The sequence below is a fragment of the Sarcophilus harrisii genome, chromosome 4 (assembly GCF_902635505.1).
Source record: "Sarcophilus harrisii chromosome 4, mSarHar1.11, whole genome shotgun sequence".
Classification (NCBI taxonomy): Eukaryota; Metazoa; Chordata; class Mammalia; order Dasyuromorphia; family Dasyuridae; genus Sarcophilus; species Sarcophilus harrisii.
Window position 1 is genome coordinate 332684166 of NC_045429.1, and position 27497 is coordinate 332711662.

General features: G+C 42.6%; 1 protein-coding gene across 6 annotated transcripts; it reads right to left on the reverse strand.

The window, feature by feature from the left end:
- Positions 1-585: 585 nt before the first annotated feature.
- Positions 586-24662, reverse strand: SP2 (Sp2 transcription factor). Of its 6 annotated transcripts, none has more exons than XM_012548400.3 (8): positions 21694-21723; positions 20333-20442; positions 8825-8904; positions 6803-7792; positions 4154-4466; positions 3096-3270; positions 2760-2953; positions 586-1945 (listed from the first exon to the last, which is right to left on the reverse strand). In XM_012548400.3, exons 3-8 carry the CDS (start codon positions 8885-8887, stop codon positions 1845-1847), a joined length of 1836 nt encoding a protein of 611 aa, XP_012403854.1. In that variant the 5' UTR covers positions 8888-8904; positions 20333-20442; positions 21694-21723; the 3' UTR covers positions 586-1844. The 6 variants fall into 6 exon arrangements, with proteins under 6 accessions (XP_012403854.1, XP_023358177.1, XP_023358176.1 ...); XM_023502409.2 differs by lacking the exon at positions 21694-21723 and adding an exon at positions 20833-21531; XM_023502408.2 differs by lacking the exon at positions 21694-21723 and adding an exon at positions 20820-21531.
- Positions 24663-27497: the final 2835 nt, after the last annotated feature.

Here is a 27497-nt window from a genome sequence, read left to right on the forward strand (position 1 = left end):
CCTCCAGTAAATTATAATTCTCCATCAACAAGGAAAACATCTTTTTATCTTGATCCTTAATCTAACTTTTAAAATAAATGACTATTCTCTGTCAGGAGCCTTTTCTGACCTCTGCCTGATGTCTTGCCCCTTCTTCTCTGTACCTAGGGAAATGCAAAGGTGCTTGCTCCTTATTTTTATAACCCTTCTCACTATCACACAAGCACCTATTAGAAATAAGCCACCCAAAAAAGACAGGCCCTCCATAGAAGCACACTTCTGCCAGTCTTTTGGTTGATGGGTGTGCCTCCGCCATGGAGTCAGTTTCTCCTCTGGGAAAACTGGCTTATAGAAAAAAAAAATGAGGGCATCTACCCAAATAGGTCCCCTATGGGATCATGCCATTATTGGGCATGCATAAATGGCAATACCTACCTTTGCAATTTCAGATGGGATTCCCTGTTAAGGGCAAGAAAGGTAAGAGAAGCCAAGTCCTACTTTCTCCTTGGGCCCTTCTCCAAGCTCCTGAAGTTCTAGACTCCATCCCCACCTTACTTTCTCCCCAGTGAAAATTCTTCAGGGTAAAAGACAAAGGAAGCCTCAATGTCAAGCTGCTGACTTTGCCTCAGGCAACTAAATTTATTAGCAAGAAAAAATTATTTGTCAGCTCTGTGCTGACCAACAAAGTACATTGTTAATAAAGGATAACAAATCTGTCACTTAATTCAAAAAACATACCTCAAGCAGTTACAACTAAAAATAAAGTGGATTTTTGTTTTAATTTAAAAGCCTCAAAAATAACAAGCAATATGTTTTTAAACATGTAGTAGACACAATATTGTCTATTATACAATATACACTATACACAAATGGGATCTGAGTAAGGATATGGGATGAGATAAAAAGAGGAAAGGGGAGAGGGACAATATATTTTGTATGTGAGTGAGTGTGAGGGTTCTTTAAAAAAAAAAAAAAAATCAGATTCCGGATTCAAACTGAAATTTTACGTTATTTAGAAGTGAAAAGTCTATGGAGAAGGAAAATTTTTTTTCTGTTCATCATTGTCCAAAAAACAAAAACCCCAATCCCAAACTGAAAAAGGAATGGGGGAAGGAGAAAGATAAGGAAAGGAAGAAGGAAGCAATTAAATAAAATTATTTAAAAGCGCACACAATACACAGTGTTCATTATCTGGAGTATAAGGCAACGTTCTTCATAGAAAAACAGGGAAGATCAGAAGGAGTCTGTGGTTATATATACTTTTAAAATATAAAGTTGGAATGTGCTGGAAGAAAGTTTTTGTTTTTTGTTTTTTGGGGGGGGGGGGGTATGCAGGTGTCCTTCCCACTGTCTCTGTGGATGGCCCTTGGATGGGGCTCTGGAACTGGGTCCCAGGTATTTGCTATGTTGCTGCCATGCTGCCCTCTGGTGGGAGTAGGGTATGACAGACCCACAGGAGAGGGGATGGCACGGGGGATGCATCTCCTTTCTGGCTCCCCTGCCCTGGGCCACATCAGTGCTATGGGATAGGGGAGGAGAAAGGAAGGGGACTCACTTGGCTCCTCGATGGAGTGAAATTCATGTTTTTCCTTTGGAAATAAAGGTTCCCACTCGTCCTGGTTTAGAACGTCTCATTGTACGTGGCCAATGTCCGGGATCTGGGCCAGGAGCTTATGGTGGAGGGAAAAGGGGCTGTTGTGGCAGCCAAATGGCTTAGGAAGGAGGAAACATGGTTATTGAAGCCCCTCTCTGCAGGACCACAGTCAGGGAATAAGGGGGCAAGGAGTCAGCAATGGTGCCTCTGACTCTGGAGGCCCCAGGCTGAATTGGAGTTGAATCTGCAGAGCCTTCAACCGCTGTTGGCTTTACAAATTCTTTGTGACCAGATGGGTCTTGTAATGCTTGGTTAGGTGGTCGCTCCTCATGAAGCGCTTCTGACACTGGGCACACTCGAAACGCTTGTCACCTGGGGAGAGGAAAGGCCTGTCATTCCTGCCCCCTACTTTCCACATTCAGCCATGATCCCAGAGCTCATCCCCGAAAGGAAGGAAATAAGAGTGGAAACACCCAAATGAAGATGTCCTTAATCAAGTCCTACCTCAGACCACATATAAACTGGCTTCAGACATCCTGTGGTTCCACTGAGGCCACTTCATTTTCTTTCTTATTAGTCTCCAGCACAATTTTTTACACTTATTCCCTGATCCTCTGAATGCTTTTGTGTTTTTCTCTACACTTGGAATGATGCCCTAATTGTTTCCCACCAAACTATACCCCTGCCTTCCAAAGAAAAGGAAAATGTTTCTAGCTTGAGTCCAAGCCTTTCTAATCTCTTTAGCACTCAAGATAGTCAGCTGGTACTTTAAGTCTAGCCATGCAAGTGACTCTATTAGTTGTTTCATGAATGTGCATTTTCTCTCTCCAACAATTATGGTGCATTCCCCTGATGGTCAATATTCCATTACCCTAAAAGATAACTGACTCCTAAGAGACTGGGCAGAAGAACCAAATTTTCTTTCTTTCTTTTTTTTTTGACAGTAATTAGCTCAGTTTTCTGTGCCATGGGGAGAAATTAAGAGTTTCTGCTGCAAATTCTAGCCCCACTCAGGAAGTGAATCACAATCATAAGAAAAGAGTTGGGAAGGACCATAAGTTAGTTGGTCATCAAGTCCAACTCCATTTTATAGATGAAGAAACAGGCCCGGGGAAGGTAAGGACCTTGTTCAGGTTCACAAGGCAAAGACCAGAGGTCAGGCTAGTCCCTGCCATCTAAGACTGACCTGTGTGGGTGCGGGCATGCCGCTGGAGCTCGTCACTGCGCGTAAACCTCTTGCCACAATAAACCCAGTTACAGACGAAGGGCCGCTCTCCGGTGTGCAGGCGCACATGGGCACGCAACAGTGATGTCTTTCGAAAGGTCTTGCCACAGTCAGGGATGTGGCACACGTGCTTCTTCTTCCCTTGCTCTCCAGACCTAGAGGGAAGCAGGAGTGAAGGCTAAGGGGGAACACCTCAAGATGGGCCAGGAGAGGCACAGCAGGGGGACGGGAAGAGTAAAGGGAGAGGGCAGCACAATAGGAGGGTGAAGGGGGCCCACCCTCTTCTCTTAGAATTACCTTTTCTCCCCATCCTTGCAGTTGGGGCAAGTACAAGCCATACGACGCCTCTTCTCCCCTGGCTGGACCTCTCCTGCTAGGGCCTGCTCCATCTGCAGCTGAATCTGTGTGGGGCTCAGGCCACTGATAGTCAGGTTGTTCCCAGAAACATTTTGTACAGTGAGCTGCTGCTGCCCTGAGGGAGGGGCAGGAAAAGGAGATGGAGGTGGGCACAGAGGCCTGGCTCAGACACTGGTCCCTCCCACAGGTGGAACCACGTCACTCTCCTGTCCTCCATTTGGATCTAGAAAGGGTCTTCCATCTCAAAGATGCTGTGTAACAACATCCCACCCCCAACCCCAGCTTCAGGGAAGTCCTCAGGGATGTCTATCCCCACATGTAAGTAAGAAACAAGCTGCAATCAATCAGGGCACTTTGGAAAAATTTCTAAGACAGAGAAGTCACAAACACAACAGAACCAGATTAGATTAAAGTGTCAGTGGGAAATATTTAACAAAAACAAAAATACAATAAAGTGTAGATACAACTATATTTTAAAACTAAATATGTCACTCACAGGGATCCTGATATATATATTTGTGCTCTTCTCCCCCACCCCACCAATTCCTATTTCAGTTTGACACCTAAGGTAGTAATGCATGAGCTGATTAACCTTGTGGAAACTATATTATCTTAGCCCTGAGAGTCAGCTGGTCAGGAACCAAAGGAAGAACAGCACTTCCATTCTCACTTTGGAGTACTTTCCTTTGCTTTGGTCTGTGAAAGTGTTTCTAAAGATTTTCAAGTGTCCTGTCTCCTCAATCCTGATAGTTTATCATGGCTCCTTAAAGGCCTTTTCCATTTGCCTGTTTATAGCAAAAAATTGTCCATAAAAATTGTCTCCCCAGTTAGAGAAGAGGGACTGTCCTTTTCCCTTTGTCTCTCCAGTGTTCAGCACAGTGCTTAATGGCTTGCCATTCATTCATCCCTTCCTCCCTCCATCAGATTCATGCTAGTACCAAGGATACGACTGCACAAAAAGACTGCCCAGTCAGTGCTGTGGGCAGACAGATTCTTACCTCCAGTGTTGGTGATAGTGACAGGCACACCTTGGACCTGGACACCATTGATATTAATGGTCTGCATAGCTTGTGCAGCTGCTGCCAGCTGGGCCGCATTCAGGCTGATGATACCTCCAGCAGGAGCAATCTTTGGCAGGGGCCGTTCCTTCCGAGAAGCAGCCGTTGAATGCTTTTTACTGGTGCTTCCCAAGTGGGGACTCCGAGTTACAGGGCTACTACAGGAGGTGGTAGAGGCAGCAGGCACTGTCACCGAAGGGGGTTCTTGTAGGAGGACTGTCTGCAGCTCCCCCGAAGGCATTCTGATATAAATCTGGTTGGGAGTAAGAGAGAGGGTCAGCCACTGCAATGCACAACCTATTGAGAATCAGGGGCATGGACAGGGCTAAGTCTAAGTCTCTTTCTTGAACTAGCTCACAGATGGACGTATACCTTAAAAAGCTCCTCAGGTGGGCTAATGGTGAATATTCCATGGAAACCAAAATCTCCCTTTTCAGCTATGATTAGTGCCTGCCTAGCACACTACTTTACACATTGTAGATGAACATCTTATATGATGGTTTAAACAGTTTAATGTTCTTTATCAATACCAAAAATTATAAACAAAACTTCAAAGAATGATAGGAATTTTCCAGCTGGAAGGAGTCTCATAGGTCCTTCAGTCTAACTTATTAATAATATTGGAGAAAATGGAGGCTAACAGAGGTTATTAAGTATATTCAAGATTATCACAAGTCCAGTGATGATACGTATGGTCTTCCTTATTCCAAAGTTGGCACCTGCTCTACATGGTAGCTACTGAGTTCTCATACATGGTCAGGGAATAGAGTGTTTGGAGTAAATGTTATTCAGTGTAAAACACCAGCTGTTATGATCACTAATCCTGATGCTTAAAAATTTTAAATAAAAACCCTCTTGATAATAAGATTTTTTTTACAAAAGTATTAAAAGTCTCAGCTGAAATTGTAAGTATTTAAAATTTTGTCTCTCATTTTCAACTGAGAAATAAAATTAATTCTCAACTCTGAAAAGGGAAGGGGACATTTAAAATCTTTGTTTATGGAGTACAGACCTAATTTTATAAGAAAATATCACCATTCCCTGGGCTTTTAGGATGTGCTTGCCATGTTGTCTTTTTACAACCATAGGTATAAATAAACGGAGTCAGTCAGTAGTTCCTCATGTTATAGGCCAAGATTTCCATAAGTGAAATGCCCTGGAATCAATGTACACCCAATCTGAGTAACCAGGGACCTACTAATAGAAAGTTCACTTATTGTATTGGTTGTTGGATTTACCATCCCAGAGTTTAAGATTTATGCTTATATATACACTGTTGTCAAGGGAAAACATGAGATTAGAGCCCCTTTCCTGCAGTCAGTAAGACCTTTTGATTCTTGTGTGCGTGCGTGCGTGCATGCGTGCGTGTGTGTGAAGTGCTTTCTTGAATGAGCAGGACCTTATCCCTCTGTTGTTAACTTTACAGAATGAGAATTCTCACCAATTGTACAGGATGTTTAAAACTAATAAAAGATTAGTCTTTACAATTTCCCTGGCTTCCTTTAGATTCATCTCAAACTGTCCTTCATATTGAAGCTCTTTTCTTCTCAGACCTCTTTCTAGTTAGTTACCCTATATATGTACCTAATTATTTATGGCATTGGCTCTCCCTTGTTAGAATATAAATTCCCTGAGGACCAGAATGGGTGTAGCCTTTGTTCTCTTAGTACATGTCTAGCACACAGAACACTGATTAATAAATGCTTTCTATTTTTTTAAATCATAGTTTCTTATCCCCCTACATTAGGCCTATCTTTGAACTTGACATGTGTGGTCAACTCTTAATGATCATTTTATAGACTTTTACTCATCAGAATGTTTCAGGCCTGTTTCTCCCTTACCTCCCCATCCATTCATTCATTCCTTTGACTGTCAATCATTGGAATAAAATCGCCCAAGAAAATGCACTTTAATGCTGGCTATCAATTTTGCTACAAAAAATATAACAATGTAGTTTAAGTTGTAATAAAAATGAGCATTGGGATTCGATTCTTTGTATAACTTTTTTCTATTAAGTAACACAGATAGCTGTGTTGCTTCCTGATCCAGACAAAGACACAACTAAGATGTAGCAGCAACAGTTTTCCTTTCTTGTTTCAATGCCTCACTCTTAATCTATGTGGATTGTAAACACCTTAAAGGCAAAAATTATGTATCCTTTTCCTTACCTTACCCTTCCAATACACACACACACACACACACACACACACACACACACACACACGCGCGCACAATACCCAGGAATGTTAAGACAAAGTAATTACTCAATATTTGTTGAATTGAACCCAATTTAACCTCAAGTCCTCCCTAAGGTTACATCCCTTCTTCCTGTCTAATTCTCTTCAGTGACCAAGAACTGAGAAACTTCTAAATTTTCCTGCCATTATAACAAACCTCCCAAACAGATTATTCTAAAATACATCCATTTGCTGCCTCACTTCCCAAATCAAGCTGATGCTCTGAGCTTATAAAAGCCCAACTGGAAGGGGAAGTGCCCCATATTTCCAATCCCCAACCACAGAGTAGCTTCCATATTTCCTAGGGAAAACAGGAAGGGGGCAGAGAGATGGCCTAATGTCAGCAAGGTACCTGAGTAGGTGTTGGCTCAGGCGTTTGGATCTGAAAGTCCTGGGAGGGCTTCTGGGGGACAGTGGGGAGGGTAGCAGAGGCCGCCTGCACCACTCGGAGGGCTTGCTGAGGGATCTGTACCACCTGCTGCTGTTCTGCCTTCGGGGGTACCACTTGCACCTGCTGTACCATGGCAGGCTGGCCCCCTCCAGGACTCTGCACAATGAGGAGGTTGTTCCCTGCCTGGATGATGTTGTCTGCTGTTGTCTCAATGAGCACGGTCTCCACTTGTTCAGCCACTGCCACAGCGGGCTGAGAGGAGGCAGGGAGACCTTTTTTCCTCATCTTCTTGTTCGGTTTGATCAGCGGAGCAGCGGGGCTCTCAGTGAGCAGCTGTGTCGGGGTGCCCGAGTCCGGGGTGCTCACGAGGTTGTTGACGGGCAGGGTAAGGGTCACATTGCCACCGCCACCCGTCAGCTTCACCACGCCACCTGGGCTCTGCAGCGGTGCTGCAGAGCTGGCCTTCTGGATAGGGGCAGGCTTGATAGGGACAGGCTTGTGACTGGAAGGGGAAGGAGTGATAATGGCTTGGTTGGTGCCAGGGATGATCTGGATCTGTGAGGTTCCAGTGAGGCTGGTGAGGTTAGGCTGGACTTGGATGGTCTGCCCACTGCCTGCTTGAATCTGAGGAACTGCTTGGTATTGAATGTTGGCACTGGACCGGGCCCCTTTGTTGATCATCGTAGGGTTCTGGATAGCAAACACCAGTTGACCTCCCGGATAGGATGTGCCCAATTGTGAACCTTGGACTTGGAGAATGTTCCCTTTGGAGGATAAGATCCCAAAACTGTTCTTTCCAGGGCTGAGGGGAAGTGGGGCAGGTTTGATGGGAACCAGTTTCCGTGGTGTGGGTTGGGGGGGAGCAGGAGGTGTTACAGCAGCTTCTACTGCAGGAGGACCAATTTTGCTACATGTTGCAGCAAGAAGGGCTAAGGGTGATGGCTGGGAGTCCTGTAAAGACCCAAGAGGAGAAAAGGAGTGAGAATAAAATATTGCCCCCTTCTTCTCTCTACTCATTTTGTCTCTCTCTTACCTAGGTTCATAGGAATATAAGTCCTGGAAGGGAATCTTAGGTCACCTAGTCAAACTCTTTCATTGAGACAATGAGGAAACTAGGATCTACAGAGGTAGAGTGATTTGTTTTTTATTCCTCTCAGATTGCTCTTGCTCTTTCTTTGCTATGTCCCTGGCAAGGGCCCCTCTGGTATGGGTAGGCAGAGTCTATCAGGGCCTCTTCCTCCCTCTTCCCTGTTGGCCTCTCCCCAAGAACAGTGAAGGGTATCCATCAGGAAAGAAGTTAGTTAGGATGGAAGGTCAAAACTATTGTTCTAGATTTTTCAACAGAGAAAAAAAGCCTTCAGAGATCCAAGAGATCCTTCTGAAAGAATTTTTCAAAAGCACCACAGTGCTGTGATTATTCAGAACAAACAGCATCTCCACTCCAGTTTCGCCCATCTCTCGCTCTGTCCTGCCTTTGTCTCTGACATGGGTCACTTGTCACCCTTGGTTCTTTGGCTCTGTTAGGGAAGATATCAACATCCACAGAACAGAAGGGAATAAGTGGGGGTGAAGGCAGAAATCAATACTTTCTTTCTGAGTATCCAAGAGAGATCCTGCTCTCAAAGATCAAATTAGAACTAGTTCTCCCATAATACAGTTAATGGTCATCTGCAGGGACTGACTTTTCTGAGGTCTCTTTTCCTTTAATAGGAGTAGAGCTTGGTTTGAAGTGGATGTTGGAATTTTAATCCTGTTTCCATTCCTCATTCTCCACATGGGCTATAACCTTAAGGGAGACACAATCTTTCTGAGTTTCTACTGCTTTATCTAATAAATGGAGGTAAACTATTTCTCTTCCTGTTCTTACCTATAAATACTATGAAAATGGACTCCTATTATATAGGGTAATTTTTGGGACACTCCGTGCAAACAGAGTCCTTTGAAGTAGGATTTCATTTTAGGGATGATACAGAGCCCTCTCACCTGGGCAGTGGAGGCAGCGGGCTGCAGGTATTCACTGGGACTGACAGCAGCAGTGGCAGCCATACTGGTCTGTTGATCTTCTGCAAGGAACAGAAAGAAGAGTGAAAAAGTCCTCAAGAGATTCCTCACCTTTTTCTTTCATTAATCAGCCACATCAAAATCATAAGTGTTTCCCCTTTCACAAGACAACCTACTTTCAGGTGCTGAGGGGGGTCAAACACCTCTCTTAGCCATTCTGACACTCTTATGCCCCCCTGTCTCAATGGACAGTTGCAGCTCTGGGGGGCTTGCAGGATGATGTGAAGGCACCGCAGTATTCTTTCTGTAAGATTGGCCCCGCTAGCCAGAGACACAGCCTCCCTCTGCTGGACAGCAGCAGCTGCACAGTTCCAATCTGAGCTGGAAACACTAATTCAGCAAACCCCGTTTCTCTGCTAAGTCTGACTGAAATGGGAGGCCAAGGGCCGGAGAACCTGCTGCCGAGGGCCTTCGGCTGTCTCTGGCCGCCAAGGTCTGTAGCACAGGACATAGGAAACAGTTCATAAACCAAGTAAACAAAGTAATGGTGATATTTTGTCACCAAGTTTCCTAAACGTCACCCAGAGGCTTGAGACTGGACTGTGGCAATGGAAGAGTTCAGAAAGAAACATCTAACAGTAAGGGTGAGAGAACGGCATAAAACCACCTGAGGAGGAGTGGCAGAAAACCGCCACGCTGTGCTGCAGGAACCCCCCAAAAGGCAGGGATGCATGGCGGCATCCCACAAAGCTGGATTGTGGGATCCACTCCCAGGCCATCTCCCCAGGCCTCACATACAGCAGAGTTAAGTTCCAAGCTCTGGTCCTGTTTTTAAGTTCAGCCTCCTTTCCAATCTCTCATGAGGCCTCCCTGGCATAGACAGACCGAGCAGTGATAGAGACTTCACACAACCATTACTTATCTGTCACATTCAGTGGCAAAGGGCTGGATGCTAAAGGTTCAGAAAAACATGACCCTTCACTTCAGAGACAACTTAACCCCCCAGCTAGATGTCCTGGTCACCCCCACTTCCTTGTCCCAAGTTACTGGGCCCAAGGTGGCATTCACTCCTTGACCTCTCAGAGGGGGCAGCTCTCAGTCCTTTCCTGAACTTGCCAGCTGCTCCGTTTCAACTTCAACATTCTCCTATACTCATCATTGTAATCCCCCTCTTGCTAACTTCTCTATTTCTGTTGAGGGTGCCACTATTCTTCCAGCTCCCAGGTTCAGATCCTATGAAATCCTTTGCTCTCACTTAACTAATCAATCAAATGCCAAATCAGGCTAATTCTACCTCCACAACCTATCTTTTTCTCCACTCATATTGCAAACAAAATGATTTCAAGTTCATAGTACCTCTCACCTGACTATTGCTGCAACTAGCCTATCCTCCACCAGCTTAGATGTCAAAGTGATATTCCTTATTATGGAATATTATTGTTCTGTAAGAAATGACCAGCAGGATAATTTCAGAAAGGCCTGGAGAAGACTTACATGAACTGATGCTCAGTGAAATGAGCAGGACCAGGATATCATTATATACTTCAACAATACTATATGATGATCAATTCTGATGGACCTGGCCATCCTCAGCAATGAGATGAACCAAATCAGTTCCAATAGAGCAATAATGGCCTGAACCAGCTACACCCAGAGAAAGAACTCTGGGAGATGACTATGAACCACTACATAGAATTCCCAATCCCTCTATTTTTGTCCACCTGCATTTTTTATTTCCTTCATAGGCTAATTGCACATTATTTCAAAATCTGATTCTTTTTGTACTGTTTGGGCATGTATACATATATTGTATTTAACTTATACTTCAACATATTTAACATGTATTAGTCAACCTGCCATCTGGGGGAAGGAGGGGAAAAGTTGGAACAAAAGGTCTTGCAATTGTCAATGCTGAAAAAACTGCCCATGCATATATCTTGTAAATAAAAAGCTATTAAAAAAAAAGTGATATTCCTAAAACATGCTCCTGATCCCATCACCCCCCTGCTCAAGAACTTTCAGGGACTCCCTATTGCCTCAAAGATAAAATAAAAACTCCTCTATCAAGCTCTTAAAGCTCTTAATAGTTCAGATTGATTTGCCATTACTCTCCCTCCTGCAGTCTGTGTCCTGGCTAAACTTGTGACCTTATCTCCTATCCAGGACAGTCTGTATAATCTGCTTATTTCCAGCTCTTGGAAATCCTACATCAATCCAGGTAGTATCTCCTATAAGAACCTTTCTTGATTCCCACAGTCTTAGTGCTCTCTCACCTGTAATTTCTTGGCCCTTCTTTTTGATTTACTTACATACATTTCCCTCCCACCCCCCCATATCACCCTCAGGAAAAGTAAGCTCCTGGAAAGTTGTTTTTATTTATTTATTGTCTTTTTGTCTCCAGCACCCAGAATAGTATAGGGACATAGTGAGAACTTAAGTAAATTGAGAGCTTAGCCCTAAAGGGCATAGTGCAGAGAGAGATTTAAGATGCTATTCTGATATGGGGAGATGAAAGGGTTAGGATGTATAAAAAATATATTAACAGGCAACTTTTGGGACTGTGCAGGACTGGGAAGTTAGAGAAAGAATGTCATGGAGCTGCCGGGAGAAGAAAAATGAAGGGACAAAAAGTGGACAGAGATGCCTTGAAGACAGCAAACACTGCTACTGGTGAAGAGATAAAAGCTGGTATATTTTACAACCAATTTTTAAAGTTTCTTTTGTAGCAGGTCAGGGATAAGGACATTAGAAGATTCCCTTCTCAGTCCAACTATTTGTTGGGCCACATCAGGTTTGTTTTAAGTATTGTAGGATGTAAGACTCTATTATTAAGTGGGAGCAAGCAAAAACCAAGACAAGACAAAAAAAAATAAACCCAAACCAACCTGGCAAATATTAATCGATCATATGACCCCCTTTCCTCCCCACTGATCTTCACTGAGAATACTGCTGTCCTACTGGCTGTTCCTAACAAGACCATGAGGAAAAAGTACCTGTTCCCCAGCCAGCCTTGGCAGTGGCCAAATAAATTGCCCTAGATGATTAAGACAACAGCAGGCAACAACATACTCCCACTAAGAGTAAAGTTTCTTTCAAGTGGTGAACACAGAAAATCTAGAATTTCTCTGAGCAAACTACTGCATTTGAGTTAATTCCTACAAAGAAGAACTTACTGGTGAGACTGAATAGAAGAAACCTTTGAAGACTCTAACCATATCAATTTATAAGTGCTGGAGCCAGAAATATTGAGCAGAGTTAGAATTATTTCAAAGAGAACAAGAAAAAGACAGAAAGCTATATCCTATGACCAAAGACCCTGGAAAGAAAAAGTTTAAGAGCGAACAGGTTCTTAAAAAAATTTTTTTATGGTACAAATTATGCTGGTAAGGGAAAAAGGGATGGCTACAAAAGCCCTTCCCACATAGCTTTCTGACAAGCTAAGATGTTTCTATGGCATACAGGAAAAAAGAAAGAAAGAAAGAAAGAAAAATTAAAGATGGGCACCAGCCAAAAGTCAAATCCAAAAGAGCTACATAAACTGATGAGGAGTGTCAGACTTATGAAAAGTGCTTCATATAATAAAAATGAATTGTGGAAGAAACATGAATAAGTAAGGATTACACATTTGGGAGAAAGAAAATATGTTAACAATGACAGAGAAAACACAGAATTAGACGTGTTGGGTGTTTTGTTTTGTTTTGTTTTGTTTTTTGTTTTTTTTGCTTTCATCTTCTCCACTAGGGAGAATGATCAAAAAAGGGTAAAACAAATATAATTATCAGGGAATTAAAGCCCAAGGCGGGAAAGAAGATGGTAAAAGAGAAATCAATTGGATTGCTTTAAGTTTAAGATTCCAAGCCCAAATGAATCACATCCCAGGGGACTGAAAAAATTTCTGGATGTGACCATGGAAACACTGTTAGTAATCTTTAAAGAATTATGGTGAAAAGGAGATGCCAGAAAGCAGAAGAACAGATGTTTTTCAAAAAGGACATAAAGGTAGATTTCCCCAGAGTACAAAGTGGTGACCATTTTGTTAATTCCCAAGAAAATGTTAGACTGAATTATCCGAGAGATGATTTGTAAGCCCTTTGAAGCATGGATTTGTTTCATTAACAATGAATCAGACCAAACTGGTTTTATTTTTTCTCAAAAGAAGCTTGCTTGTCTGGAATTTCTGGAAAATATTATGGAGGTAGTACATTTTAATTTTTGCAAGGCATCTGACAAACGTTTCTCATGATTTTATTATGAACAAGATAAAAGTTGAAGAGGACAAGTACAGTAGGTGGATTCGCTGTTGAACAGTTGTATTCAAGTATTGTGTGAATATAAGTGATTACACTGCTTCAGGGTTCAGGATATAGTCCTGTCCTGTTCAAAATCATTACTGCCAACATGATGATTAAGATTTACAGATGACACAATATGGGGAGGAATAGCTGGCATATGGGAGGACATGATTAAAGCTTAAATACAGCTCTGCAGTCTGGAATAACAAAGAACAACAACAAAAAAAGGATCCTCAACAGGAATCTACACAAAGTTCTATTCTTAGAGGCAGGTATATGAGCCAATAATTCAACAAGACTGAGAAAATAGTGAATGCTGTCCTAGTCTATATAAGCATTGAGAATAATGCCCATAATGAGGAGCACCACTTATGCTCCATATATGAGTCAGACTGCATCTTGAGACAATATGTTACACTACAGACAAACTACAACACAACCTGGTGATGAGGCTGGTGAAAGGGCCTAAAACAATGTAATAGTGGGAAGTTGGAAAAATAGAACATGCTTAACCAAAAGTAAGGATATGCTATGTCTTCAAATATATAACAGATTGCAATGTAAAAGAAGAATTCAACTGGCTGTCTGTAGCTCCAGAAGGCAGAATTAGGGCTTGGGGTAGAATTTATAGAGAGGCAGCTTTTAACTTAGAAGGAAGGGTAACTTTTAAACATTAAGAGCTATCCAAAAACAGAATGAGCCGCCTTGTGAAGTAGTGAGCAACCCCCCATGACTTCATGCAGAAGCTGGATGACCATCTCTCAAGGATGATCTAGAAGGGATCCCTGCAAGGAGGGGGAAGTTGGAGTAGATGGCGCACTTGGAGATCTCCTTCAATTCTAAACTTCTATATCATTAAAACACACTAATAAATTTCTTTGTCTTTGGCTCAAGATTGCTTTATCAATAAAGAGGAATTAATCCACCTGGCCTTTTCTTATTCAGTGAAAGGAAACCTATAAAAGGAGTCACAGGTTTATTAGGGTGGCCCAGTGACAAGCGAGCACTTGCTATGGATTCCAAAATTCTCTCTGGCACACACTGTCTGTGTGAGCAAGAGAGGGGGCATTTCAACTCCTTCAGTTTCAGTTTGCCCATCTGTAAAGTGAGGAGTTAGGTGAGATGGTCTCTTGGATTGTCTCTTAGTTCCTGATCCGCCCTATTTACACTTCTACCATTTTGCTCTGGCTTAGCTATCATCAGTTATTGCTTAAAAATGTGTGGAGAAGACTGGGTTGAAATCAAGGGAAAAGCTGAATTTCCTCTAGATGCCCCAAACTGATTTCTCACATTCACAACAGCCTGTACTGTTTCACTGTTGTTTCATTTTCTCCTCAGTTTGTTCTGGAAAGAGTTGATGCAGGTATTGGTGAATGGATCTCCCTGGGTCACCCAGGGCTTTGGGAATGATTCCCAAGGTTACAAGCTGGGCCCAGGGAAACAGAACAATCTTTCTGCTCTTCTCTAAAATTTCACAGCTAGAATGTGAGGCATTCCCAGCCGATATGTGAAAAGGAACAAAGGTCTAAGAGAAACACAAGAAGTTAAAATTGTAATACCCAATGCATTTGAATAGATAATAAAATCTCAAATCAGAATTTAGGATAATTTGGACATGGGAGGGCATAGGCTTATCTTTAAGCAAGCTAATATTCAAGAAGTGCTAATATTCACTGAAACAATCTTTGGCTTTTGAAAATTTTTTCAATAACAGTCTTTTAAAAGTTTATTTGCAATGAACAGGGGAACAGGTCACATGCATATACCTATAATTTCATCATCACAGATAATTTAGGGTGAAGAAACTCTTCCTATCAATAATCTGCAACTTAAAGAGTCTTGAGATTAAATGGCTTCCCCAAGGTTACACAGATCAGTTATATGAATGCCATGGCAGAATATGAACTCAGGTCTTCCTGACAAAGGAAGGCAAATAATTAGTATGCTATCATCAATGTCCAAGTCCAGCAAGAAGTTTATTTTAGCAAGCTGAGTTCTTGTGCTAATACTTGTATGCCTAAATAACAAAGGGCCCTTTCTTTTTGAATTCTGCAGCTGAGACTGTTGATTGATTCACTTTTGCCTTTTCTCCATTATTGTGTATCTATACTGTCTATGTCTCCTACATTTTCTTCCATGATTTAAAGATGGAATCCTTGCGTAGAGCACTTTACATGTGGTAGCTGCTCAATCTAGGTTTGTTGAACTGAACTGAGCAGGGAGAAGATCAATTAATAAGAACTTATTATGTGCCAGGAACTATGTCAAGCTCTACATATTGCAGCAGCCAAACTCATAGCTATGAATACTTCCTGGGATTTCCCCTTGAAATCTCCGTTCTTATATTAGGTAATAATTTAATTCTTGATCCATCAAAAGCTCCCTCTATGACTCCTGAAGGTTCTAATGCTTAACTACCCAATTCCAGTCTGGGATGATTTAGCCACAGGTAATGGGGGAGAGGCAAAAGGGAGAGCAGACTCCAAGGGAGGGACCTTACATTCTGAGATTTGGTTTCATTTTCCTCAAACCACTCTTGACACCCTCTCTGACACCATATCTAAAACTGTCATGGGAAAGAAACCAAATAAATACACTTCATAAGAAAGGGCTTTTTTGTGCCTAGAAAGGTGAGAAAGTTTACATCTTGTGTTAACTTGGGGAAAAATTTTGCAGTGAATTTCTCTGATAATGGTCTCCTTTATAAGACAGATAAGAAATTGATACAAATGTATAAGAAAAACCCCAGTAATCCCTCAGTAAAGAGCTAAAGAATATGAACAGATAGTTTTCACAAGAAGAAACGTAATGAAGAAAAAATATATTAAAAAAATCCAAATCATTATTAATAAGAAAAATGCTAATTAAAATAACTTAGATTCTACTCCTTCAACTCAGCAAAGATGAGAAAAAGAAAATGGCCACTGTTGGAGGGACTGTGAAGGGTCCAACTATTCCAGAAAGCATTTGGAACAATATTCCCAAATTTAGTAAATTATGATGGCCAGTGATATATCAATACTAAACTTATACATGTAAAAGGTCAAAATGGAGGCGGTCTCCTACATAAAGAAAATTAACACTTTTTTGGGGATAGCAAAGAACAGGAAGCAAAGTGGGTGACCATCAGTGAATGTAGTTATTGTTTACAATATTACAAATTCAGAGAATCCTAGGAAGGTTTGTGGAAACTGATGTAGTCAAGTGAGCAGATGGGGAGAATGATTTACACAGTGACCACCACAGTGTTGTGAAGGAAAGCAACTTTGAACAACTTCAGAACTTTGATCAATACAATGGTTGGCCAGTCACAGCCTCAAAAGGCTGACACATACTTTCCACTTCTTCGAAGAGAGAATGACAACATTTTCAAGAGTCAATGTTTTATTTATTATACTTGACCACAATTATCTGTTAAGTGGGAGGGAGCTTTTATGGGAGGGTATTAGGCAGGTGGAACTAAGAAACAGTGATGGTGATGTTAAAAAAAAAAAAAAAAAAAAAAAGAAGAAGAAAAGAACATTAAGGAATTATTAAAAGTACATGGGAAAGAGAAGAGGCAAGTCCAGAAGGAGACACAGACAAACAGGGCAGTTTTGTTACTAACATGTTAAATTTAATATATATTTTTAAAAATGTATGTAACAGAAGTTCATTTTCATATACATTTTTTCTTGAATATTTTTATACTTTACATGTTTGTAAAGTTCATAATAAAAAAATTTTTTTTCAAAAATTCAAGTTGTGAATCTCAGCTTTGCTTTTAAGAATTAAATCCATGTCCAGATCCCTAAGTATATTTTCTCCCCTCATGTATTCTGATCATCCTGGTGATGATTTGGGGGCCAGGGGGGAAGGCCTACATATGACATTTCCTCTGGAGGAATTTCAACTGCTTGCAACATTCATTCTGCAGGATATTTTGGTCAGCTTGGCCAGGCCTGCTGCCAGCAAAGCAGCTTCTCACTCCAGGCTTTCTTTGTGACTTCTACTGATGAGATTCATGGCTGATGGGGGAGAACCAAGCTCTGGCTGGTTCTTTAAAATAAAGCTGGACTATCAAAGGCTGTTAAGAAATGGATCAATAGGGCTGGCTTAGATGGAAACAACAGTCAGAGGAGTTGTTATGTTCCAAAACAAGCTTACATAGCTCAAGAGGCAACTTTATAATCAATCTAATATTCAGTTGAGAAACTCTTCAACAAACAAATGGGAGTGATTCTACAGAACCAAACATAAAAAATCAGAGGCTATGATCCAAATAAATAACAAAGATCTTGTCTTTGCAAAGAAAGATAAGGAACAGACACCACTCTCCACATACCCATTTGTAAATGACACACATTTCACCCCAAAGTCAAACCTTTCCACATAAAGTGATACCATACCTCTGGAAAGAGGTTTCTTTTTAAAAAAAAGGAAGAAAAAAATATACTGAAATAGATTTATCTTGCCATAGTTAACTAAACTGGTTGGCTCAGCTAGCTAGAGTATTTGGTGCTAATCTGGGGTTGTGTCCCCCATACAGTTCAGTTAAACTGTGCTCTGTCCTGTCTCAATGAATAATCCCCTTATCTCAACCAATCCATTTCAGAAATGACATTGTTTTCAAACTCAACTGAATGATTCAATGCAACCCAACCCCACCACTAGAGAAACAACATATGCCTCATTTTCACACAACAGAAAAAAACCATTTCATTCTTCCCCTGCCCCGACTTTTCCATTTAATATATATTTTAGGAAAGCTTTTTTCCAGGTAAGTTAAGAACAAGGAGTCCTGATAAGTGGTGTACACAATACAAATAACTCACTTGTCTGTTCCCCTCCTACTCTTTTCTCTCTAGCTAATGGGACTCTCTGATTTGTGGGTTTAAATAATGGCTGGATTTTGTTCATAGGGGAGAGGAGTGTGGGTCAGAGATGAGGGTTAGTATTCAAGCTCTAGAGATCTGACAGAAACATTCTCTTTTCAGGGGTTGGGAAACTGCAAAAGGTGAGCTTCTACAGGGTTTCTGCCTTGAGGGACAGGAGTGAAGAATGAGAAAGAGGACTGTTTCCAAAAGACTAGTATTATACAAGGACTTTTCGAGTTCCTCTACCACACTGCCCAGATTTTGATAATCACTCACCCATTTATCTATATGGCAAGGATCAATTTATGCCATGTGAGGGGTGATTCCATCTACTCCTTAGAAAAAAGTACTGGTTTATCATTTACATTTTGATGAACTAGTAAAAAGATCTGGTATTCACTAGGAATGATACTCCATCTCACACAGAAGCCTAGAGAAAAAATGACACCCAGAGAACCAGATGAGAAGGAAGAAAGGGGACAACTGGAAAAGAATTAGGTGAATGCACACTCCTTGGCCACATAAATAATTCTGTGGCTGGGATGCAATGAATGCAGCCCCAGTGGCTGAAGCCAATGTAGAGTGAAACACTGTAATCTGGGAATCCAGTGGCTCCTAAATCACTGTCATAAAGACAAGTAACCTGGAGTTAGGTTTCTGTGGCATAATATGTGAATTAAGCAGTGAAGTTTCTGCTCAGATAAAACAAACGATTCTAACCAAAGTGAGAACAGGATATGAGATCAACTGAAAAGAGGATTTTAATAGCTATGTCTGTGTGATGATCTCATTATTCAAACAATTCTGGCACCTCAACACAACTTCCCACTACTTTTTGGTGTGAATTGAGAGACACTCAGTAACTTCAAAACCCCTTGCCCTGAGCACAGTCCATCATCAATGGCAAGTCTACCCAGTGGCCTATGCTAAAGGAATACAGTAAGTAAAAAAGAGCTCTTGTTTGAAAAGGAAACTGATATACAGGTATTATGGGAAGATCCAAATCTTTTTAGGATATACCATAATCTTTTTTGTTTCTCAGCAATGCTTGTGTCTAGAGGTTGGGCTTTGCTAATTCATAGACTGGATGGAACAAATCCATTAACTAGTCAAAAGAGAGGCACCAGATTATATCTAATAAACTCAGAAGCAATTATCAGAATTATTGTGCACATATTTAACTTCAAGGCTATAGCTCAGAGAGCTTCAGAGTGAACTGCCCACCACCTATTCATACAAACACAGACTGCTGACTACTCTATCATTGTAGTCTCAAAGTATTAACCATACTCTACATACTTTAAAGCAATGCTTCCCAACTGTTTTCGTTCTGGTCTCCCCTACTCATAAATAAAAGAGGGAGAGAGGAGGAGAAAAAAGTTCTTAATTTTAACTTTCCATGACATCTTGTGGTTGGAAGAATCTCAATCATGGAAATCTGGTAGGGGTGTGTACATTCCTAGAATAAGCAGAGAGGATTGTAGGCCTTTTGAAGAGCATATGCTTGATTAGAGTGATTGTGACAGAACTAAAGAGAAAGGGTGGGGGGGGGGAAAAACACAGCTGTGCCCAAACTAAGGATGTTCGAGTTCACAGGTTTGCTGTAATGTATTAGGACACTCTAAAGTGTTGTGACATGCTGGTTGGGAAACACTGCTTTAAAGCAAGTTTGCCAATAGTCACTTGTCCACAGGGAGGAACCATTTAGTACAGCTAGATAGAAGAAAGTAGCTCTTTCACTACCAATGACCCTGTAAGGAAGGGCAGAATGGCAAACTTTATCAGGAAGGCTACAGGTAAGCAAGAATGGAACTGAACATTTTACACAGGCCCAAATGATAAAAGTGAATAGTTATTCCACCTATTACATTCTTGCTGTCATTAGGCATCCTTGTATCTTTACATGATTGCCTCCTCTCACCATTCCATTCCTTCAGTCTCTACTGACAGGCCTCCATAGGACCAAAGCCTCCATAAAAGAGTAAAAGAGTGAGCCAGTCTATGGACCACCAGGAGAAATGCCAAATTTTTCCTCTTGGAGCCAATTTTTTAAAATATGATTTGGCTTCTCTCTCCCTGGGCAAATAGTCAGATGAGGTAACTGATGAACTAGCCAAACTGTCTCCTTGGCAAGAAGTATGCCTTTAACAGTCAAATGGCCTGCTCTCGGAATCCATAGTTGGGTCAGACCAACCCAGTGGATAACAAAAATGAAAACAAAACAAAAAAAAATACAAAAACAAAATAAAACAACAACAACAAAAAAAAAAAAAAAAAAAAAAAAACCCAAGAGGATAAGCATCGGCACAACCAAGTGGAAGAACAAGAATTAGAAAACTTACCAATCGCCCCAGCCAATGAGAATCCATTTCCAACAGGTATTAACGCCTGTTAGAAGCGACTGGAACATTCACATCAGCCCAATTGGTAGGTTGTCTGACAGATTCGCCCCCTTCATTGCGCACAAGAATTTAAAAACAAAACAAGATACTGCAGTTATCTTCATTATTCCAGAAAAGGATCGTTTCTTTCTTTGCTTTTTCTAAGCACGATTGTTCCCTGGGTCCGGGCTCTACTACCATTTCCTTCAAAGCCTCTCTTTGACAACCTAAACTTTCTTGTCCTGGAAAAAAAAAGCCTTGCAATCAGCCAAAATGCCAACTCCACGTTTGGCCCTCCACGGCCGTGCAGCCCCTTAAGGGGGACCGACACGGCTGCCGTCTTAAACAGGGAACACTAGCACTCCCTACGACAATCGATCGCCTCCCTTCGTCCTGCAATAAAGCCCATCAAAAGGAAGAGCTGGGGGCCTGTCTGCAGCAGAGCTACCTGTCTCTCTCACCGGGAAACAACCCTGCAGGAGCACCGAGTGACCTCAGAAGAAAAGAGAGCTTCAGGAAGCACGTCCTAAGGAAAGCCCGACTCTGCCCCCCTGGATAAAGTTAATTAAGAAACGATTCAACATGACAGCACACTGAAATCGAATCCAAGGAATGCAATGAGGGCAGCTTCTCGACGGCCTGGAGAAGACAGCGGTTTGGGGTTTTAGTGGTTGGTTGTTTGGGAAACTAAAATGCGAAGGGAGCCGGGGAGGGAAGCCGAGGACACGAGGGGAAGGCACCATCCGCCTAATCTTTATTTCCCGGGCCCCCCTCGGGAGGGGCCCCTACAGGGGGCTTCCTTCCAGACTCCTCCCCTCTCCTCCCAGCTAACGCCCGGGGCGCTGGGCCGCCTGGGGCCCCGACGCTCCCACAGCCGCGCTAAGAGCCCGAGGGGCCTTCGGGGAGCCTCCGAGCCCGGGGGTGGCTCAGACGCCCGGCCCCGCTTCTCCGAGAGAGATGCATCCGGTGGTACTCGGTGGGCTTAGACCGAGGGCTGCCCTCAAGCCCCGAGGGAAGGCTCCGGCCCCGCCCCGGGGACCCGGGGGTGCCCGCTCCGGAAGCGCCGCCCTCCCGCCCAGCGGGCTCCGAGGGGGCGGGGAGTCGAACGCCCCCTTCCGGGTGCCTCCGCCCGGCCGGCCAGCCCCGCTCCTCCTCCGGGCGGGAATCCTCCCTCCCCCGTCCCCCCCCTGCGGCCGGGCCCCGGCGTCGGGCCCAGCCCCTGGGGGGAGTCCCCAGGCCCGCCCCGCCCTCCCCAAGGCCCTCGGCTGCTTCCTCGGGCCACTGGGGCCAGGAAGACCCCTCCGGCAGCGGCCGGGACCCACCGCTCATTACGACATCTTCCTCCCTGGCCTCCGCCGCCTCCGCCGCCGCCGAGAGCCTGACACCGCCCGTCCCGGACCCGCCAATCCCAGTGCCCGCCACCGCCCGAGCGACGGCGGCTCCTACCAATGATAACTTGGCCCACAGGGGACCGACAGCCCTCACAGCCAGTCGCTGAAAGTCTTCGAGAGCGACGCTGAAATGTACCAATCGACGCATGAAACCTCACTGATCGACAGACGTTCCAACCTATCCGAAGTCAGGTCAAGAATGAGTGACAGAGAAGCTAACCAACGAGCTACTAGGCAAAGTCCCACCCCTAAGGAGGTTGACGGACGGCGACAGGAAGCCTGGGGAGGCGGAGCTTATCCCCTACTTGCTTTTCTATTGGTTATATTTGACCCTTCTCCTCACTTCTAACCCCGGAGTTAAGAGGATTGACCTGTCCCCAAGCCAATCAGAAGTCCTAAGAATAAACCACACAAATAAGCCCAAGCAGTCTGGCCACACTTAGCCCATACAACACAGCTGTGTGTTGAGGTCCTCGCTTTGCGGGACGCGTTTGGACGCACACCCTTAGGCCCTTAAGGCCTGCCGTGGCCCGTGAATCCCGTAATGCACTGCGCTCACCACCCTGCCAAGAACGGGATCTCCGGGGGAGGGGGCTGCGCTGCGGCCGCCTTGGTCCCGAGTTCAAATGCAGACTCAGACGCGTCTCAGCTGTGTGACCCTGGGAAAGTCACTTACCCCTCTCTTCCTCAGTTTCCCCGGATGTAAACTAGGGATAAGCGTAGCATCCCCCTCCCAGGGCTGTGTGTGAGACCCAAACGAGCTCATGTGCCGGAAAGTGCTCCGAGATCCTTAAAGGCGCTATATATATATATAAGTGGTTCATCATCCCATTGTGATCGTGATAGCCCCCGCTACAAGCTGACATTGTAATTTGTCTTCTCCTCCATCCTTCTCCCTCCCTTTGATATCATACGTGCAGGACACACAGAGGAAGATGAGGAAAATGGGATAGAAAGGAGACGTGGCATTTTTATTTTCAAACCCACAGACTTCAACTACATACACAGAGAAAATCTTCCGTGCGGTTTTTCCTTCTTGCAAAACTCATCTAATAATGTCTCTTCCAAGAAGCTTCCTGGTATTAACAAAGGAGAAGGAAGAACCTACTTTTTCAAAAGAATTTTTTTTTCTCCTCCCCCAGCTTTCTCCAACCTTGCCCTCCGGCTGAAGGGCCCCAGATAAGGCTTTGCCAAAAGAGCAAACCTGAATTCCCCCTCCCCTCAGTACCTACCCCCTTTCTGCTTTCTCACTTGTCCTTCCCCCTACCTGCTGCCATCTTCCTGGAACCAAGGCTGGGAGGCTGTTGAGTCAATGCTCTTGTCTTTTCGACACTCTTCCACGCTCGTGTCTCTTGTATTTGCTCGTAAAGGGCAGCCCCTTCTTATTTCTAACCTCCTTCTAGTTCCCTCGGCTTTCTCTTTCCCCCCAGTCTCATCTTTCTGAATCCCCACTGTTTGCTCTGCTGGCTCCCCAACTTCTCTCGAAGGCTCCCTTTCATGGCCTTGTCTGGCTCCACCACAATTTTTCTCTCTCTGCTACTTGGCCTCTCAACCTACTTTGCTTTCCCCTTCTTACCTGGAGGATCTCCCCTACTGCCCCTTCTGCATATATACTCACTCTTTGCTCTGACTGTGCCTTTGGCATCTGTGTAGGAAACCCCTCATTTATTTCTGAGAGGTTCGAAGTGGGGGTCAGAAGTGCATTCAGAGGAAAGGAGGAGAGAATCTTTCTCTGGGAGAATCTTCTCTAAGGGAGATCAGTCATTGCCCACTGTGGAGAAGATTACAATCTTTCAACTGCCTTTTGCCTTTGATAAAGAGGGTGTGCCTTCTATTTTAAACAAAAGGTTTCTTGCCAGCCTATGCTGCACAAGAATCTCAGTCTCTTTGAATCCCTAGCATTCATTCATCTACCTGTCTGTCTTATCGACACCCAAACTGGTTTCCCTAGAATCATAGCCTATTCTCCCCTCCCCAGGAGCTAGTGATCTAGCATGAGAATTAAGCTTCAGGACACAAGAGCTGGACAGGACCTCAGAAGATTATTTAGAGACCAGCCCCCTAATTTTATAGAGGAGGAAATTGAGGCCCCAGAGGAAGTAGCTTGCCCAAAGTCACACCGATGGTAAGTAGTAGAGCTGAGATTCAAACCCATGACTCTCAGTCTAACTCTCTATACTCTTACCCAATCCCCTTTGCCTTTCAGAGACTCACAGAATTTGTGTGCTGGAAGCAACTTTATCAATCTATATATGAAAGGAATGCCCACTATAACATACCCAAGAAGTCCAGCTTCTGCTTGAAGACCCCCAAGGAAGGAGGACTCACCATCTCTTGAGGTAACTTGTTCTACTTTTACACAACTCTAACTGTGAGGAAGTTTTTTCCCGACATAGAACCTCACTTTGCCCCCTGGGAGCAAAAAGAACAAGTATAATCTCTTTTCCACATGACAGTTCTTTAAAGAATTGAAAATAGCTAGACTATCTTCCCTGAATCTTTCATTTTCCAGGTGAAACATGGCCTTTTCATTCTTGAGATTCTCCTCATAAGACATTCTTTCCTACTGTCCCCTACCTCGGAGCATTTTCTCTATATACCCTGTGGGAAATCAAAGGAGCCAACATTTCCTACCAAATCTGGGACTTTTCTGGAGTAAATGCTGAAAAGGATCAGCACATGTGACTAGTTCATGAATGGTTGGTGGGTTTGGGATGTTTTTTTACCCCACCCTCAGCAATCATCCAGGATTTCATTCTTGTCTTCTACCAGCATGGAAGATGGAGAAATGAGGTATTCCTCTCTCTCCCTCTAAACATCCAGCTGTTCTTCCCACCTTCTGCCACCTCTCCTTATCCTTTCTTTTGACCCACTGATACTCGTCCTCCCATTCATCTACAGCTTCTGTGACCCTCAGCCCTGTTCCTCCAGCTCTGGTTAATGGCCCTCCACAAACTGCCACAGAACCTTCAGACAAGGACATTCCAGCTACCCCCTCCCCCTCCCAGCTCCATAGTGTAGTGGGAAGAGAGTTGGATGTGGATCCAAAGGGCCTGGGTTCAAATCCTGCTTTTCCTACTTGTTATTACCTGTGGGATTTCAGCTGTGTAGATACATTTCAAGCTTCAGCTTTCTGAATGAACCTCAGTTTCTTTATTTGTAAATAAAATAATGGGAGGAGGAAAGATTTGATGATGTTTAAGATCTTTTCCCCTTTCAATCTCAAAATGCTATAAATTTCATATTGGCATCACAGATTCAATTTAATTATATGAGCATTAGGCTCTTATCAAAAGCCAAGCACCATGCTAGATGAATATAAGATAATTCTTTCTTTCTTTCTTTTTTTTTTAAACTGGATCTGTAATTTTTTCTGTGTGAGAAACTTCCACTTAGGAACTTCCTCTTGCCAATGAAGATCAATAACATCTTTGTGACTTATAGCTGAGAAGTTAAACTTCTTATCCAATATCACACAGCCAATATGTGTCAAGAGGTAGGATTTGAAGCTAGATCTTTCTGCCTTAAAAACCATTTCTTTATCCACCAGGACACATTACCTCTTTTCCATTCTCCTTGACGAAAAACAATCTAAAGAATTAACAAAAATATATAAAATTAAGAGCCATTTATACCCCTCTAGAGTCTAGAGGGTCCTTAAACTTTTGTTCTCAATATCTTTATCCTATTAAAAATGATTGAGGATCTGTCCAAAGAGTTTTTGTTTATGTGGTTTGTAGTTATAGATATTGATCACATTAAAAATAAAAACTAATTATGAAATTTGTAGATTCTCTAAAAGGATTTCAGAGATTCCCAGGATGCTTTGGACCAGACTTTGAGAACCACTGTTCTAGACAAATAGTGGAAAAAAATACGAACAAATGGTTTTCAAAAGAAAAAAGGTGAATTTGAAACAATCATCTGAAAAGAATCATTAATAAACAGAAGAATGCTAATGAAAATAATTTCAAAGTCTTACTTCATCAAGTTGGCAAAGGTAGAAAAAGAGTGTTGGTGTAATAGTGGGAAGAGAGGCATACAAACATTACTGATTGAGTTCTGAGGACAGATACCTAAATTAATAAAAATATTTATATTCAAGAAAGTAAGTTTCAGAGAGAAGTGATTTTCCCAGAAGCAGATGATACTTGATGAATTGATACCTATTATGTACATCCAATGAGGTTGAACTTCATCATTTGGAATCAAAAGACCTGGGTTCAAATCCCATAGCTAGCTTCTTACCAGCTCTGTAACCTCCGGCCAAGTCTGATCTCAGTTCCCTTCCTCTGTAAAATGAGAGGTTTGAAATAGATGATCACCTAGTTCCCTCTAAGCTCTAAATCTTGTGCATTGTGGAGGATTACAATGAAGTTGACAGGTAGCCAATAATTGTTCTAGTGGCATAGTGGATACAATTACAATGCTATAGTGGAGTGAGGAAGATCTGGGCTCATAATCCTACCTCCAACCCTCACTAGCTCTTTTGGCTATAGGCAAGTCAACCAACTTTCAGAGCCTCAGTTTTCTCAGCTGTAAAATTGTTTCTTGTTATTAAATTGTTTCTAACTCTTCTTGTCCCTATTTGGAGTTTTCTTGGCAGAGATGCATTTCCTTTTTCAGGTCATTTTATAAATGAGGAAACTGTAGCAACAGAGCAAAATGATTTACAAACAGTAAGTATCTTGGGTACTTAAGTATCCATTGCACCAGCTAGCTGCCCTATAGGGATTAAAAATACCTGTAGTATCCACCTTCTGGGATTGTTGTGACCCTCAAGTGAAACATAAAGATAAAATTCTTCACAAACCTTCAACTACATAAATGCCAGTTATTACTACTATTTTGTCTACTACTACCAGTAAATAATCTGATGCCTGCTATGAATATAGTCCGGGGATCTTGAAGGGTTATGTTAGGCTAGTGCAAGTTCTGGTAGGCCCTAAAAAGGCTTTGAATAGACCAAAGATGAGCAATTATGTCTGTTGGTCAAGGATTTGCCTAGCAGTGGTCAAAGAGGCTCTTTACTAGATTGACCACAGGATAATTAAAAAAAAAAAAGATTTTGCCCACAGCTGCTTTCAAAAATAATTGTAGCAAAAAGTTATCAAACTGTGCATACCCTTTGATCCAGCAGTGTTACTACTGGGATTATATCCCAAAGAGATTATAAAGAAGGGAAAGGGACCTGTATGTGCACGAATGTTTGTGGCAGCCCTTTTTGTAGTGGCTAGAAACTGGAAACTGAATGGATGTCCATCAGTTGGAGAATGGCTGAATAAATTGTGGTATATGAAAATTATGGAATATTACTGTTCTGTAAGAAATGACCAACAGGATGATTTCAGAAAGGCCTGGAGAGACTTACACGAACTGATGCTGAGTGAAATGAGCAGGACCAGGAGATCATTATATACTTCAACAACAATACTAGATGATAACCAGTTCTGATGGATCAGGCCATCCTCAGCAACGAGATCAACCAAATCATTTCTAATGGAGCAGTAATGAACTGAACTAGCTATACCCAGAAAAAGAACTCTGGGAGATGACTAAAAACCATTACATTGAATTCCCAGTCCCTATATTTATGCACACCTGCATCTTTGATTTCCTTCACAAGCTAATTGTACAATAATTCAGAGTCTGATTCTTTTTGTACAGCAAAATAATGTTTTTGGTCATGTATACTTATTGTGTATCTAAGTTATATTTTAATATATTTAACATCT